Source organism: Paroedura picta, chromosome 5 (assembly GCF_049243985.1).
Source record: "Paroedura picta isolate Pp20150507F chromosome 5, Ppicta_v3.0, whole genome shotgun sequence".
In the NCBI taxonomy this organism is placed as follows: Eukaryota; Metazoa; Chordata; class Lepidosauria; order Squamata; family Gekkonidae; genus Paroedura; species Paroedura picta.
Genome location: NC_135373.1, coordinates 44,090,402 through 44,104,368, shown reverse-complemented (window position 1 = coordinate 44,104,368; position 13,967 = coordinate 44,090,402). Strand labels below are relative to the sequence as shown.

The 13,967-nt window shown below is 49.5% G+C and overlaps 2 protein-coding genes across 4 annotated transcripts in view; one reads left to right on the top strand and one right to left on the bottom strand.

The window, feature by feature from the left end:
* The window catches only part of KIAA0319L (KIAA0319 like), a 63,396-nt gene extending 61,788 nt beyond the window's left edge, over nt 1–1,608 (bottom strand). Inside the window, exon 1 of one of the 2 annotated variants that reach the window (XM_077337575.1) lies at nt 1,293–1,608. The gene's annotated coding sequence lies outside the window, so the exon portion shown is untranslated. The remainder of the gene's footprint in view (nt 1–1,292) is intronic. The other variant, XM_077337576.1, reaches the window with a different exon arrangement.
* On the top strand, nt 1,595–12,878 carry NCDN (neurochondrin). 2 transcript variants are annotated; one of them, XM_077337578.1, is made up of 7 exons: nt 1,595–1,732; nt 3,905–4,044; nt 5,005–5,982; nt 7,147–7,376; nt 8,287–8,511; nt 10,373–10,515; nt 11,314–12,878. In XM_077337578.1, exons 2-7 carry the CDS (start codon nt 3,919–3,921, stop codon nt 11,748–11,750), a joined length of 2,139 nt encoding a protein of 712 aa, XP_077193693.1. In that variant the 5' UTR covers nt 1,595–1,732; nt 3,905–3,918; the 3' UTR covers nt 11,751–12,878. The 2 variants fall into 2 exon arrangements, with proteins under 2 accessions (XP_077193693.1, XP_077193692.1); XM_077337577.1 differs by lacking the exon at nt 1,595–1,732 and adding an exon at nt 1,762–2,149.
* Nucleotides 12,879–13,967: the final 1,089 nt, after the last annotated feature.

Sequence of the window (13,967 nt, the reverse complement as noted above, 5' to 3'; positions counted from 1 at the left end):
GCATGCTCTTCCTCAGGATTAAAACTGGAGTCACACTTAAACATCACAATAAATTTATTTGCAAATTTAGCGTTAGTATTAGCCACCCTTAAGTGTGTCTAAGGGCACCATTCTCCTGGACCCCATCAGAAGGTTAACAAGCCAGCACAGTAACATATGCAACGATCCAAAAGATAGTCTCCTCTGAAGGAGAATTAAAATGTGCATGCAACTTGCAAAGAAACAATACAGAGGAAAGTATTTTCACACTGAATCACCCACAACCCACATCCTACTTCAGCCAAGATCCATCAAGACTCTCAGTCTGACTGCTGATTTTATCTACATTTCTGTGGGGAGGGGGACTTCCCAAGCCCTTTTTTATTTTAGTGATGTCAGCTGGGCATAGGAAGAATACAAGATTAAACAGCTCTTAGGCTAGAGACAGACCCAGCTCTCAAGTGACTTGAGTACATAAAACCCAGCCACAAATGCACACCCTTGACAATATTCCCAAATCTTGCAAGTTGGGGATTTGCCAGTTTCCTTATTTTAGCCAGCAACTCCAGCTTCATATATAAGCCTCTGCAATGGCCAGAGAGACTCAACTCAGGATCGCTGCATCCTCACTTGACTGCTTTGATCCCATGCATGCATTTTTCAGCCAGATTTAGGATACTGCCACGAAGGGAAACTAATTAAATAGGAGTCCAATGGTCTTTTCAAAACTAAGAGTGCATATTCTACAGAAAGCTTTCATGAATCTTTAGATCATTTCACCAGATGCATAAGAGTGCCCACCGACAGCAGAAATAGGAACAAGCACACCCATCTTTCTAATGCTGATAACACTGTATCTGTAACAATAATAATTTATGTACATATACTTCAAATACCTGATACAGTGAGCGCTGATTCAGGGAAAGCATATGTTAGAATACATTCAGTTTGTCTTTAAAAGGCTCCCGGACTCTTGCTCCATTTTGCTTTGCCGAGTTGTCAAGCAGACACAAAAAGCCCACCTCCCCTCAACATCCCAGACAGGATTGCCAACCTCCAGGTGGGGCCTGGAAATCTCCCAAACCACAACAGATCGCCAGACTGCAGAGATTTAATTCCCGTGGAGAAAGCGGCAGATTCGAAGGGTGGCTTCTCTGGCACCGCATCCCAGCCGAGCTCCCTCCCCCAAATCTCCAGCAGGAGTTCCCCAGCCCGGAGTTAGCAAGCCCCCCTTCCCCACCAGGCGTCCAACTTTGGGGAAAGACAGCAGCGCGAGGAGGGGTTGCAACCCCAACGCGGCAGGCACCACTTACCAGGGGCACATGGCGAACGGAGCACCCTGGTGTGGAGAGGGTCAAGGCCGGGGCGTTTTTTCAGCCGACACCTGGGGAAGCCGGAAATGATAGCGCCGCGCAGGTAAAAAGGTGGAGAAGGGTCTGGGGGGGGGGGCGGCTCTGACAGCCTCGGTTAAAGGGGGGGGCGTCAGCCTGTCAGCACCCCCCTCAGGACCAAGTCAATCAGGCTCCCCGTCGTCATGGCAACCCTGGAGACCACAGATCCTCCTCGCCAGTCAAAGCCGCCGCTCAGCGCGCGCCACCACAGACCCCAGGCAACGGTCCCACTCCGATCCGCCCCGCCTCCATCCGGAAACAACAGACAGACTGAGAGAGACACCTGGACCAGAGCCGAACGAACCAATCAGAGCCAGCCCGCCTCTTCCGGAAGCGGAAGAATGCCGCGCATCGTTGCTACAGTGAGCCTAGAGATAAGGGAAGGGGGGGGGGGAGAGAGGCTGAGGATTTGACGTCAGTTTCTCTGACAAGCTGCCCGGGCGTAAATTGGAGGTATATTACGTAGCAGTGAGACCTCCCCAGCTCTGGGTGTCAGGAGATGTTTACGCAGAAAGCGCGAGATAATCACGCTGATCCACGTTTAGGGGGCGGGGCAATTGCCCTCAAACGACATGCCGGCGGGGTTTCCAAAGCAGTGTCGTAAAGGCGTAATGTCGTCATCGCGAATGGGAAGGGGGGGGGATTGCCCTTAGTTAACATGGCGGCAGGGGCGTCCGAAGCAAGTTTTCCCCGTTCTACGCCTCAGGGAAGCGCACGTTGATTGGCCAAAATAACAACCGCGAGCTGGTGAAGTTGGAGAACGTGCGGCATGGCGGAAGGTAAGGATGGGGTCCAATGGCCAATCCTCGTTGTCCTTTTTCCTCTAGCCGTATAAGAGCTCTGGCTCAGGGAGGGGTGGAAAGGGCTTAGGATCTTCTAAGCAAGATGAGGAGATGCACTGTGGGGACCCCCTGACACCCCCTCCCCATCATTAGTTCAGTATTGCCGCAGGTTAAGTGGCTAAGCTCCTTTTTGCAGGCCCTGCGGAATTGTGGAAGTTCCGTCAGGGCCCTGATCTCTTCGGGGAGCTCATTCCACCAGGTGGGGGCAAGGACTGAAAAGGCCCTGGCCCTTATTGAGGTCTGACGTGCCTCTTCAGGGCCAGGGATCCGCAGCCAGTTGGAGGTGGTGGAGCGTAGAGCTCTTCTGGGGGTATAGGCAGGGAGGTGGTCTCTCACATACACTGGGCCCAGACTGTGTATGGCCTTAAAAGTGATTACCAAAACCTTAAGCTTAATCCGGAATCGAAGTGGGAGCCAGCCGAGTTCTTGGAGTTACTACACTGTTCTTTCAGTTCAGGAAGTTTAAAAAGTAAAATAGAGCCAAAATAGAAAATCTTACTTCAAGATCTAAAATTTTATGTTTTAACATCCTTGCAAAATACAGAGTTCATTAATTCTTGAACTTCAGCCTCAGGCTTCTATATTCCAGCTCAATACAGGGTGGAGAATGGTTTTAGATCCCCACATAATGACAGGTAACAGGGTAGGATTTAAGTATGTACAATAACTCAGGAGGGCCCATATCCAGCCTGTGCTGAGGCAGCTGCATTGGTTGCCTGGCCTGGCCCGGATCAGGTTCAAGGTTTTTGTGCTAACCTTTAAGACCATTTGCGGCTTGGCCCCTGCCTATCTGAGGGACCACTTGTATCCTTATGCCCCCCGCAGGGCACTTTACTCTGCGGCTACTAATCTACTGGAGGTCCCTGGCCCCAAAGAAGCATGCCTGGCCTCGACCTGGGCCAGGGCCTTTTTGGTCCTGGTATCAACCTGTTGGAACGAGTTCCTGGGAGAGCTGAGGGGCCTAACGGAGCTATTGGCATTCTTCAGGGCCTACAAAATGGAGCTCGTCAGCCAGGTCTTTGGTAGCGGTCAGAGTCAGAAACAGCGGGGAACCCCCTACTCAAGTTAGGCAATAATATCAAGTGCAGCCCACCCTGGGAGGTGAACGGCTGCAGGGATGGGAAGCGGCCTTATACCTCCTATCTTGTTTTATCCTCTTTAATATCCATTTAGTTGTTTTGTTATGGGATGGGGTTTTATCATGTTTTATGGGGGGGGGGTTATATTGTACCCCGCCAGGAGTCTCCAGAGAGTGGCAGGCTAAAAATCTAAGTAATACATCAATAAATACACACATACATAAGCTGCTCTACACAGATATATGTCACATGATGTTATTCAATACGTCTTTCTCTAAGGAAATTGTCCTTTGGGTTGCAGCCAGAGTGCCTTTGTTGTAGATAAGGAACTTGTTGTCTAGTCAGTGCCTGAATGAGAAATTTCCAGTGGGTGAGTTTGTTTTTGTGGTAGAAGAAAGGCAGGATATAAAGGTAATCATTAATTTAAAACATCTGGTTTTAAAGAGTCTTGGAAACTGGGAACCTTTCCCGCTTTGCCAGCAATTAAAAAAAATCAGCCCATGTTCTTCTATGACAAACATCGCAGTCCTCTGCTATGCATAAATAGTAAATCAGGACAGGTGGCTCCAAGCCAGAGCTATTTAGTCGTAACAACAGTGCTTTTTACTTACAGAAAGAACTAATGTCATGGCCTTGGATATAGGCGCTTCCCCTGATGGCAGTGAGACCAGCAAGAACCCCATGCTGGAGAGATGCCTCAACGTGCTGAGAGATGCAAGAAATGATAGTGAACAGTTTGCTGCTCTTCTGTTGGTAAGGATCCAACTTTTTACCAGGTGCATCTCTAGAAGCAGCTGTGGAAGTAGAGAGAACCCTTCTTTCAACCCAGGCCTTTCCTAGAAGTTGATTATGTGCAGGGCCGAATTCCCAAGTCTACCTAAATAACCTGACCTGCAAGGAAGGGTGGTACATAAATACAAATACATAAATGCATGGCGAATTTCTACCTAGCGCTGATGTACTGCTTTTTGGAATAGCATCTTGGCAGACGCAAAGATTCCCACCTTGCAGATTAATATTTTCCACATTCCCACTGCCCAGGAACAGAATACTGGGGGCTTCAGGGTGTCATGGGGAGCAGGAACGAGAAATTCACATTCTGTAGGCAGAACTCCTCATGCATATAGAAATGCTGATCTGAATCCAAAGTGCTTAGGATAAAAAAAGCAAACTTCTGTAGCTTAGTGGAAGAGCCTCTGCTTGGCATCCAGAAGGTCCCAGGTTCAATCGCGAGCACCTCCAGTTAAAGAGGACCAGGCAGTAGTGATGTGGAAGCCTGGGTCCCTGAGAGCCACTGTCAGTCTGAGTAGACAATACTGACCTTGATGGTCTGACAGACTGGTTCAGTAGAAGACAGCTTCATGTGTTTATGTGTCATCTCGTGTGACTATACTCTGGCAACATTTCCTTGTGGTACACGGGGCTGAGGTTGGAGAGATCAATGTTAACAGGAAGAAAGCAAAGAGTTATTGCATGTTTGAAGGGCTGTGGAGGCTTGAAGACAAAGATCTTGTTGGTCCCTATCCCTGCCAGGCATCCTGACAAACCTTCCAGCTGAGGGGGAAGGGAACGGTCCATACGTCTCCTAAATCAGGGGTAGTCAACCTGTGGTCCTCCAGATGTTCATAGACTACAATTGTCCTGGTGTCCTAAATGAGTCATGATTAGCAGGGCACCAGATGCTCCACTGATGCCTGCCATTTTGTTTTGCAGGTAACCAAAGCGGCTAAAGCTGGAGACATAGACTCCAAAACCCGTCGGAGAATCTTTGACGCAGTTGGCTTCACATTCCCAAATCGGCTTTTGGCTTCCAAGGATCCCCCCGAGGGCTGTCCAGGGCACATGTTCCAAGCCCTCGGCGTCACCCTGATTGCTTGTTTCTGCACTGATCCTGATTTAGCTCAGCATCCTCAGGTCCTTAACAAGATTCCAGCTTTCAATGACGTGATTTCCGCTTGTGATTCCGGTGACGCTTCTTGTGGCTCCATGATCGATGAGGCTTACCAGTGTCTGGGTGCTATTCTGGCCACTCCCAAGGGACCCAGAGAGCTGGTGAACAGGGGTGCCCTGGTAACACTGTGCCAGGTCTATGTGAGGCACAGCTATGGCTATGACCAGGCCCTTCACCTACTGGTGGGGCTTCTGACGGCAGCAGAAACAAAGTGCTGGCAGAGAGCTCCTTCTGACCTCATGGGTGTACTTGGCACGCTCAGCACAGAGTTCCAGAAGGCTGAGGACATGACAAAATTCCAGCTGTGTGAAGCCCTGCGCCATTTTGTGCCTCCCCTTCTCCCACTGGGCTCTGGGTGCCTGCAGTCCCTCTACCAAGGCCTGTCAAGCATCCTCTCTAGCAAGCTGAGTGCATCCCAGAGGGATCCGGCCTTGAAGCTGGCGGCCTGCCTGACACAAGCGTGTGGCTCAGAGTGGATACCCACAGGGAGATCTGGCAGCAAGTTCTTTGCCTTGCTGGCCAACCTGGCATGTGTGGAAGTCCGTCTGTCTCTGGAAGAGCTTGACCTGGCAGAGGTCGATAAGAAGCAGGAGCTGGTGGCAGCCTGCTACATCCTGATGGAACATGCGATTCTGGAGTGCACAAGAGAGGAAGGGTCTCTGCTGCGGGAGGTGCAAAAAGTGCAGCTTGTGGGGATCCTGGAGGAAGCCTTTGCAGCTGTTGTTTACTACCTGAGGCAGGTAAAGTAAAGCTCCCCCAACCTTCCAGTGCTGGTATTTCCCACAGACCTCAAGTAGCAGTTAGTAAATGTGCCTGGCAGCTGCACCAGGCAGGAAGGGTTCACAATGCCATCAGTTTCCAGGGTGAGATTTTGTGTGAGTAGGAAGAAGCTAAAGTTGTTTAAGGAAGGCAGTTCGAATACGGAAAAAGCCAAAGGGGAGAGCCAGAAATGAAGCCAGGATAACTTGGGAGGGTCTGCCAACAGGGTAAGGAGAAATTTGTTTGAAAGGGGCTGTTGCTGGGATGGATCCATGCTAAACAGGTACCTTTTTGACTTTCTTGTGAGATAGTTCTTGCCTGATGAGGAATATAAACTTGAATCCCATGGGGTATTTCCTGTGCAGAAGGATTTCTGTATGCAGAGAATCACTTTCTTACCTCCCTCCCTAGCTAAATCCTCTCCTCAGTCATCGTTTTGAAGGTGGGGAGTGGCTGCTGCAGCAGAAAAGTCATGTTCTGTGAGCAAAACTCTTTCTGTCTTTGGAAGTTCTCCACTGGGTGGATCCAAACTGTTTTGTCTGTCTTTCTCTTTCTTTCTGTATGGCCTAGTGCCTTGAAAAGCATCCAGATGAAAGCATCCAGATTTTAAAGATATGGCTGATGTTGGACATGGCTCCACTGTACATCTGCATCCTCTACATCATCCACTGTAATAGTCCCATGGTCTAAATATTTATATTCCTGTAGGATCTTCTTTATCTTACTTTTGTGTATTTTTAAAAGGAACTGGTTCTCCCCCCCCCACCCCAACCTGGCTTATTAAAACCACATAGCAGGCAATTTCCAAAAGAGCATAAATAAATGTAGAAAAACAAATAGCTCAGATCTATGTGATACTGTGGTTTATGTGGGTCTTTTGGGTAAAAGGCAGGGCTTAGAGCTAATTGATGAATCCCTTTAGGCAGGAGGAAATGTACTTCTTGCTTTTTGGATGTCTTGTGCTAGCTGAATGGTTGCGACATCTACCTTTGGATCCACAGGGTGCTGAGTGCGGTCCTGAAGAGGCTGGGCTGCACAGGCCTTTGTGGCAGCAGAAGGCTTAATGACTCCTGCTCCTTTCGCTTGCAGTGCCTGTTTGGCTCGTTTCTTTGCAGAGCACATAGCAGTTCTTCTCTCTCCTGCAGGCAGGACGGGAGAAGCTGGGAGATCCTTTCATCTTTGCCTCCGTTCGAATCCTGGGAGCCTGGCTGGCGGAAGAGACCTCATCCCTCAAGCAGGAGATCTGTGACCTCCTTCCTTTTCTCCTGCATTACGCCAAGCTGCAGTTTGAGGCGGGGAAGAAAGGCGGAAGTAGCTTGCAGAGTGCTGGATGTCGTAGCGGCCAGGAGCCCATTTGGCACGGGGACGCTCTGAGGTGAGTCCTGTAGGCAGTTCCTGACACTTAGCGTCCTCTGGTTCCCGTTGCTGGGAATGGGGCTGGTTTGAGTTTGGTATGCATTTCGAACCCAGCAGATAAGAAATGGCTATGGGAGAGGGACAGGTGAAGCCTTTGCAAAGCCCTCCTGTTGAGTACATGTCTACTGGTGAGGCTTAAGTTCTGGCCCTTTAACTGTATCCACAGACTTAGTCTGTTGCATTGTCACGCAGAGTACAGCGTTCCTTCATGTTGGTGTAAAGACGTCATCGTGTTCCCAAGCAAATAGAATGCAAGAGGCCACCTTGGACTTATTAGCTGGTTTGGAAAGGGGCTATATTGGTATGTGGCTGTTTGAGCCTCTTCTGGAATACACTCAGTGATACGGTAGAGAGGGGGGGGGGCTCAGGCTGACTGTTTGCCTTCCTGTTCCTCTACTAATCTGACTTTATATTTAAATTTGCCTCAGATCTGCTGCCAGCTAGCAGCTTCCTCATGGGGTTTTCCAGGCTAGCCGTGGCCTTCCTCTATGCAACAGCCCTGCCTCGGTGGCCACTCATCCAAGTACTTACTAACCATGGCTAATGCTGCTTAGCTTCTGAGCGTTGTTGAGCTTCAGCTAGACTAGGCAATTCAGGCTGTAGCTGGGAATGTCTGTGTCTACGTTAAAAGTAGTGTCAGACTTTCTTGCTCCATTCCAAAGTGGCAAGAAACAGTTGGGTATTGCCAGAATATGGCAATACCATGGTGGGGAGGGTAGGAGCTCTCTGCAAGTTCCCGGAGCAGCTTTCAGAACCAACAACGTGGGCTATCTTGAGACTTCTCACTGGATCGTGTCTTCTTCACAGGCTTGAGTGTGAACTGGTCATTACATTTTCTAATTTCTCATTCTTCTGCTTCCGCATCTTAGATTTCTGTTGCCTGGCTTAAGCCACTTGACCACGGAGGATCGGCCCCGTGCAATCCTCATTTCAGAGGGCGCACCAGCACTCCTGTGCCAGTATTTCTCACACCAGTGGGAGGAGTTCGTTTCAGATTTGGAAGCCCCATCTGCATCGGATGCTGTGGAATCCACTCTACAAACAGCTTGTGCGATCTTCCTGAATTTTGTGGTGGCCGTTCCAGAGTTGATCAGGTAATGGGCTGACCAGAGGAGTTGGCACCTGCACGGTTTAATAGCCCCACCGAGAATTAGACTGGGGGAGGGGGATCTTCCTAGGCTGTGGCATAAGGAGAAGCAGTCTGTTCGTTACTGGTAAAGAGAGAAAATAGCTTTGGGATTTTGGCTAGTAGATTCACACAAGATATTAGGGCAGGGGTAGTCAAACTGCGGCCCTCCAGATGTACATGGACTACAATTACCATGAGCCCCTGCCAGCAAATGCTGGCAGGGGCTCATGGAAATTGTAGTCCATGGGCATCTGGAGGGCCGCAGTTTGACTACCCCTGTGTTAGGGCTTGAGAGGAGAGAACACATCTGCACGTGGATCGCTTCAAGAATGACGATCAGATTGTGTCACCTCCGACGGGGTGCTTTTAAAAATAGAGTTGCTCTCCACATGTTCGACTGCCACTCATCCAGTAGAAAGAAATTTCCCATAGGCACATATGCAAGAAGACATAATTCCCCTCCGAAATCATAGCCCTGGCTTCAATGAACCCCCACTCCCCAGTCATCTTTGGTAGCTTCTGCCCCACCTTCCGGCTGTGAATCCTCTACTCTCTTGCCAGTACAAAAACTTTTTCTTATATACATTCACTAACCAGCCAGTGCGACCCTGGCTATCAGCAAATCAACAAGCAGGGGAAGGCATGAGAACGAGGAAAGACCGTACTGAAGGGGAAGGGTCAGAACAGTGCTGGGGTGAGCCCAGCTGGCTGCTTGTAGGGGAGCAGGGAACCTGGAGATGCCAGGGATTGGACTTCCAGTTTTCAGCATGCCTCTGTGCTATAAGGGTATAGTGGAATAGAGGAAGAGTTGTTTTTTATACCCTGCTTTTTACTCTCCGAAGGAGTCTTAAAGCGGCTTACAATCACCTTCCCTTCCTCTCCCCACACCCCTGTGAGGTAGGTGTGGCTGAGAGAGCCCTGATATTACTGCTTGGTCAGAACAGCTTTCTCAGTGCTGTGGTGAGCCCAGCTGGCTGCTTGTGGGGGAGCAGGGAATCAAACCCGGCTCACCAGATTGGACGTCTGCACACCTGACCACTACACCAAGCTACTCTCTACTCAGAGCTCTTTCACAGCCTTTGCTCCCAAGCAAATACTCAAGCGGGTATTCACAGGCAGATGATTCCTGGAGGAGAGAGCTTATGTTTCAGTCACATGTTATATCTTCAGGAGCATGCCCTATGGTGCTTACACCCCAAAATACAATGTGTAGGATTGCGCTTGGACTGGGGGAGTCCTGGGTTCAAATTCCAATTGAGCAAACTGAATTGGTGGAATGAGCTCCCGGAAGAGCTAAGGGCCCTGTCCGAGTTAACAGCTTTCTGCAGGGCCTGCAAGATGGAGCTCTTCCACCAGGCATATGGTTGAGGCGGTCCCAACATTAGATCTGGGCTCCCTGGGTTCACCTGAATGATCTGATTGCCTTACTCCCATATTAGCAACCTGATGTCCCTCGTCTAATATGGGGCAGTTTTGGGGGGGTTAGTGGGGTTAGTTAGTGCTCACCTGTTGCCCAACATTGATAGTACAGATTGGTTTTAATGGTTTTAACTATGGGTTTTATTGTAATTTTTATCTTGTAAACCGCCGTGAGCCTAAGGGAACGGCGGTATAAAAGTTTAATAATCCTAATACTAATACTGCTACTACTACTAATAATAATAATAATAATAAAACTGAGTGGGTAGTTGTGAATCAGGCACTTTCCCGCAGCTTCACCTACTGCAGGTAAGAACAAATAAAGTTCACCTAAGCCTCTCTGGGCTCCTGAAGCAGAGCTTGTTCAAACTCCTTCCTGTTCTTTTCTTGTCCTTTCCCATCTGCAGCCGTGAAGACTGTTTCATAGCCTTGATGGACACGTTGCTGAAGTCTCTTCCTTCTTGGCGGCCGCAGGGAGAACATCTCGGCCTTGCGGCTGGCGTGACGACGCTGGGGCTCATGATGGCCAGGAAGCTGTCTGCTCACCCAGGCAAGAAGTCGCTCAGCTGTTAGAGCCAGTGGCGTTCCGTAGGGTCAAGCAGAAAGAGAGGGACCTGGCCGCAGCCTGGGGCTCCTCGAGATAATAGTTACCCAAAGTAGATGAGGGCTTGCCATATTGCCCTGTAACAGGAGTGCCAAACTGTGACTCTCCAGAGATCCATTGACTACAATTACCATGAGCCCCTGCCAGCATGTGTTCATGGTAATTGTAGTCCTTGAACATCTGGAGAGCCACTGTTTGGCCAGCCCTGCCCTATAGGTATTCAGTTGATCTGTTTCATGTCATTAGAGTAGTATTTATTGCAATTACGATCAGTCAACGCTAACCTGATGTTGTCAGATTGGAAAGCTAATCCGGGCGCACCCTGGTGAGAATTCAATGGCTGTCTAGGGTTTCATGCAGCAGTAGGCAATGGCCAACCTCCTCTGTTTTACTTTTGCCTTGAAAACCCTCGGGGGTTGCTGCAAGGGGGCTGTGGCTTGACGGTTTCCACCACCACCAAGACTTCTACCTGAGACAACCTTGGGAAGGGGGGCTGTCCCAAACTCAGAACCTGAGGAAAGTAGACAAGGGCCTAGCCATGTTGCTCCACCCAGGATCCCCAAACAAGACCAAAAGATGTGCAGCCCATCTCATTAGGACTAGGTGCAGCCCATCTCATTAGGACTAGACTGGCATAAAGCTCTGTGCAAACTTTCAGACTCGCCAGAGTTCTTCATCACAACTGAGGGAAGCAGACACTGTCGCCATATTCCTTCTCCACATGATATCATTTCCCCCTCTCAGGTCTCCAGCAGACTCCAGAAGCCAAGGGATTTTTCTCCGTCACCATCGCTTTCCTGGCCGAAGCCCACGTGGCCCAACCTGACCCTGTTGGAGACAGCGTGGTCCTCCAGCTCGCGCCAGCCTACGAGGCAACCTGGCCAACCATCAGCGAACTGTGGCTGCTGGGGATGCAGGCCTTTGCCAGCTGCGTGCCACTTTTCCCATGGCTGCCAGAGGTCGTCCTCCATTCTGTCTGGCTCCAGGACCTTTTGGGATTGCTGCGCTGTGTGGCCCCAACCTCTGTGGACTCTGAGTCGGTCACCGCTTTCCAAGGTGTCTTGGTGGAGCTGGCCAGAACCAGCCGCCCTTGCCGAGAGGTGATTCAGCAGCATCAGGGTGCTGAACTGGCTAATCTGTATGGCATGGCAGCTTTAGAGCAATGTCTAAGTCAACACTGAGCGGATTCAGGACAATCTTATTGACAGAATATTCTCCTCCCTGCCTCCATGTGACTGGACTGGGCATAAGAGTGGACCTGCCTTGCTGCCGTTATTTGGTATTATAATATTGCACAAAATTCCCAATAAAGCCTACGTTCTCCATCATCTCGTCAAAAGAAACATGCAGCAATCATCAAACCGGCATAGTAGAGTGGCTTGAGTGCCAAGCTAGGATCCATGAGACCCAGGTTCGAAATCTCTCTCTACCATGAATCCTCTGAGTGGCTTTGGGCCAGCCAGTGTCCCACTTTCAGCCTGACCTGCCTCACAGGGTGGTTGTGAAGATTCAAACAGATTGCTTTTGTTAAGTATTTGAAGCTGCTTTTGACCAACTCAGACTTTCAGTCTATAGCTCAGGACTGTGCTTTAACCAGCAGCATCTCTCAGGCAGGGAAAGTGCTTTTTCAACTTGTGGGAGAACTCTTCCATCCAGTGGTAGTGCCAGAACTTGAATTCAGGGCCACTGGCAGGGGAGATAGGTGTTTGACCCCTGTAAGTGTTGCCCGCAGGCCTTTCCCCTGTTGGAATCCATGTGATCTTGGGCAGATGGGTGGGCTGCCTGCAGAGACCTTTTGCAGCTCCCACTGTCTGCCTTTTCCTTGCTTCCGCGTGTCAATTAATTATCCCACTAACTTGAGAGAATCACCCTGCGAATTAAGTTTTCTGACGTGAGCTGCAAATCAACACAATGTTTTCCGTGAGGAGGACAGCGCTGTAAATTTGACCAAGTGGGGGTTCAAAGCAGGGGTAGGCAGGAGGATCCTTTATTTCATCGGCTTTGTTTGTCTTCTGCCTTTCCCGCAGAGATGTGAACGGTGAGGCGGTTGTGTTCCAAAGGAACAGGAGTGTGCTGGGGTTGCACATACGCACACACCCCCGCTCATATTGCACGCAGCTGCCTCCCCTGGCTCTGAAAGTATTGCTTTTTGTGGGCAATTAAAAACAAGCTGGATTTGGAGTTCACACACTGCATGCCGGCCATTGCCCGGCAGCCAAGGTTGAGGCTCCTACTCAGAACCTGAGCCTTAGGAGGGGGCGATATATAAATGTAATAAATAAACCTGCTGTCGTTTTCTCAGAAGCTGAGAGCCAGTGTTGTGTCATGGTGTCATGGGGTTAAAGAGCGGCAGCCTGCTATCTGGAAAACTGGGCTTGATTCCCCACTCCTCCACACTGCTCTTGGGTGGCCTTGGGCCAGTCACAGTTCTCTCAGAGCTCTCTCCACCTCATCTACCTCCCATCTCATCTACCTGTCTGTTGTGGAGAGTGGAAGGGGAGGCAATTGGAAGCTACTTTGAGACTCTTTTGCATAGTAAAAAGCGGTATATAAGAAACCCAGTTCCCCTTCCTCCTCCTCACTTGCACTAGATGGACCATTGCTTTTGCTCATTTGCTGCAAAGCAGAACTGCAAAGAATGGGCGGTTTAAAAATCCAAATAAATAAATGTAATTTTAAGAAATCCCTCCTGACTACAACTACTGAATGTGAGATGAGGCCTTTCTGAAGGAAGAGCAAGAAAAGGCAGTCCCACATCATTGCTTAGGCGATGTGCTGCGTTCCTGGGCATGTCATTTTTAAAGAGATGCTATTGTGTTGAACTTTTGTGGACAAGGGAGGAGAGGTTCAAAGTCTTAGCCAGGAAGGGCAGTGGGGAATCCTGAGCCAGCCAACCCTGCTAGGCTGAGGAACAGAGAGCCGTCTGTGCCACCCTGAGCTCACACAGGGTGATAAAAATGTGATAGATCGAACAATGCAAGCCAGCTTAGGACTTGTGCTTTTCCCCTTTTTATTTTAAAAGCTTTATCTCTGAGCATTCACAGAACCCTGAAATTATTAACAAGGGACTTTGGGCCAGGGGAGAAAGACAAATGATTCTTGGGGAGCATTTTTCAGGATGTGCCACTAGGGGTCACTCTTATATTAATTAAAGACTGGAGGAGGAAAAATAACTCATTTGAAGTTTTTCTATGGGCTTCTTCATATACAATTGTCCTAAAGAAACACATGGGGGTGAGGTTCTGTACACTCACAGGCACTGATGGCCTGCTGTAGATATGATAAGCTTAACAGACACTGCTCATTCTAATTGAGGAAAGAGCTGGGGGAAGAAGTATAGAAGCCCCCTCCCCAGTTCAACCCTTGGGACCCACAGTTAAAGAAACAGCGTGGGGTAG

Coding starts and splice junctions, on each gene's coding strand:
- NCDN (XM_077337577.1), top strand. Junction 4,045..5,004: donor AGTTTGCTGCTCTTCTGTTG/GTAAGGATCCAA, acceptor TTTGTTTTGCAG/GTAACCAAAGCGGCTAAAGC. Junction 7,377..8,286: donor TGGCACGGGGACGCTCTGAG/GTGAGTCCTGTA, acceptor TCCGCATCTTAG/ATTTCTGTTGCCTGGCTTAA.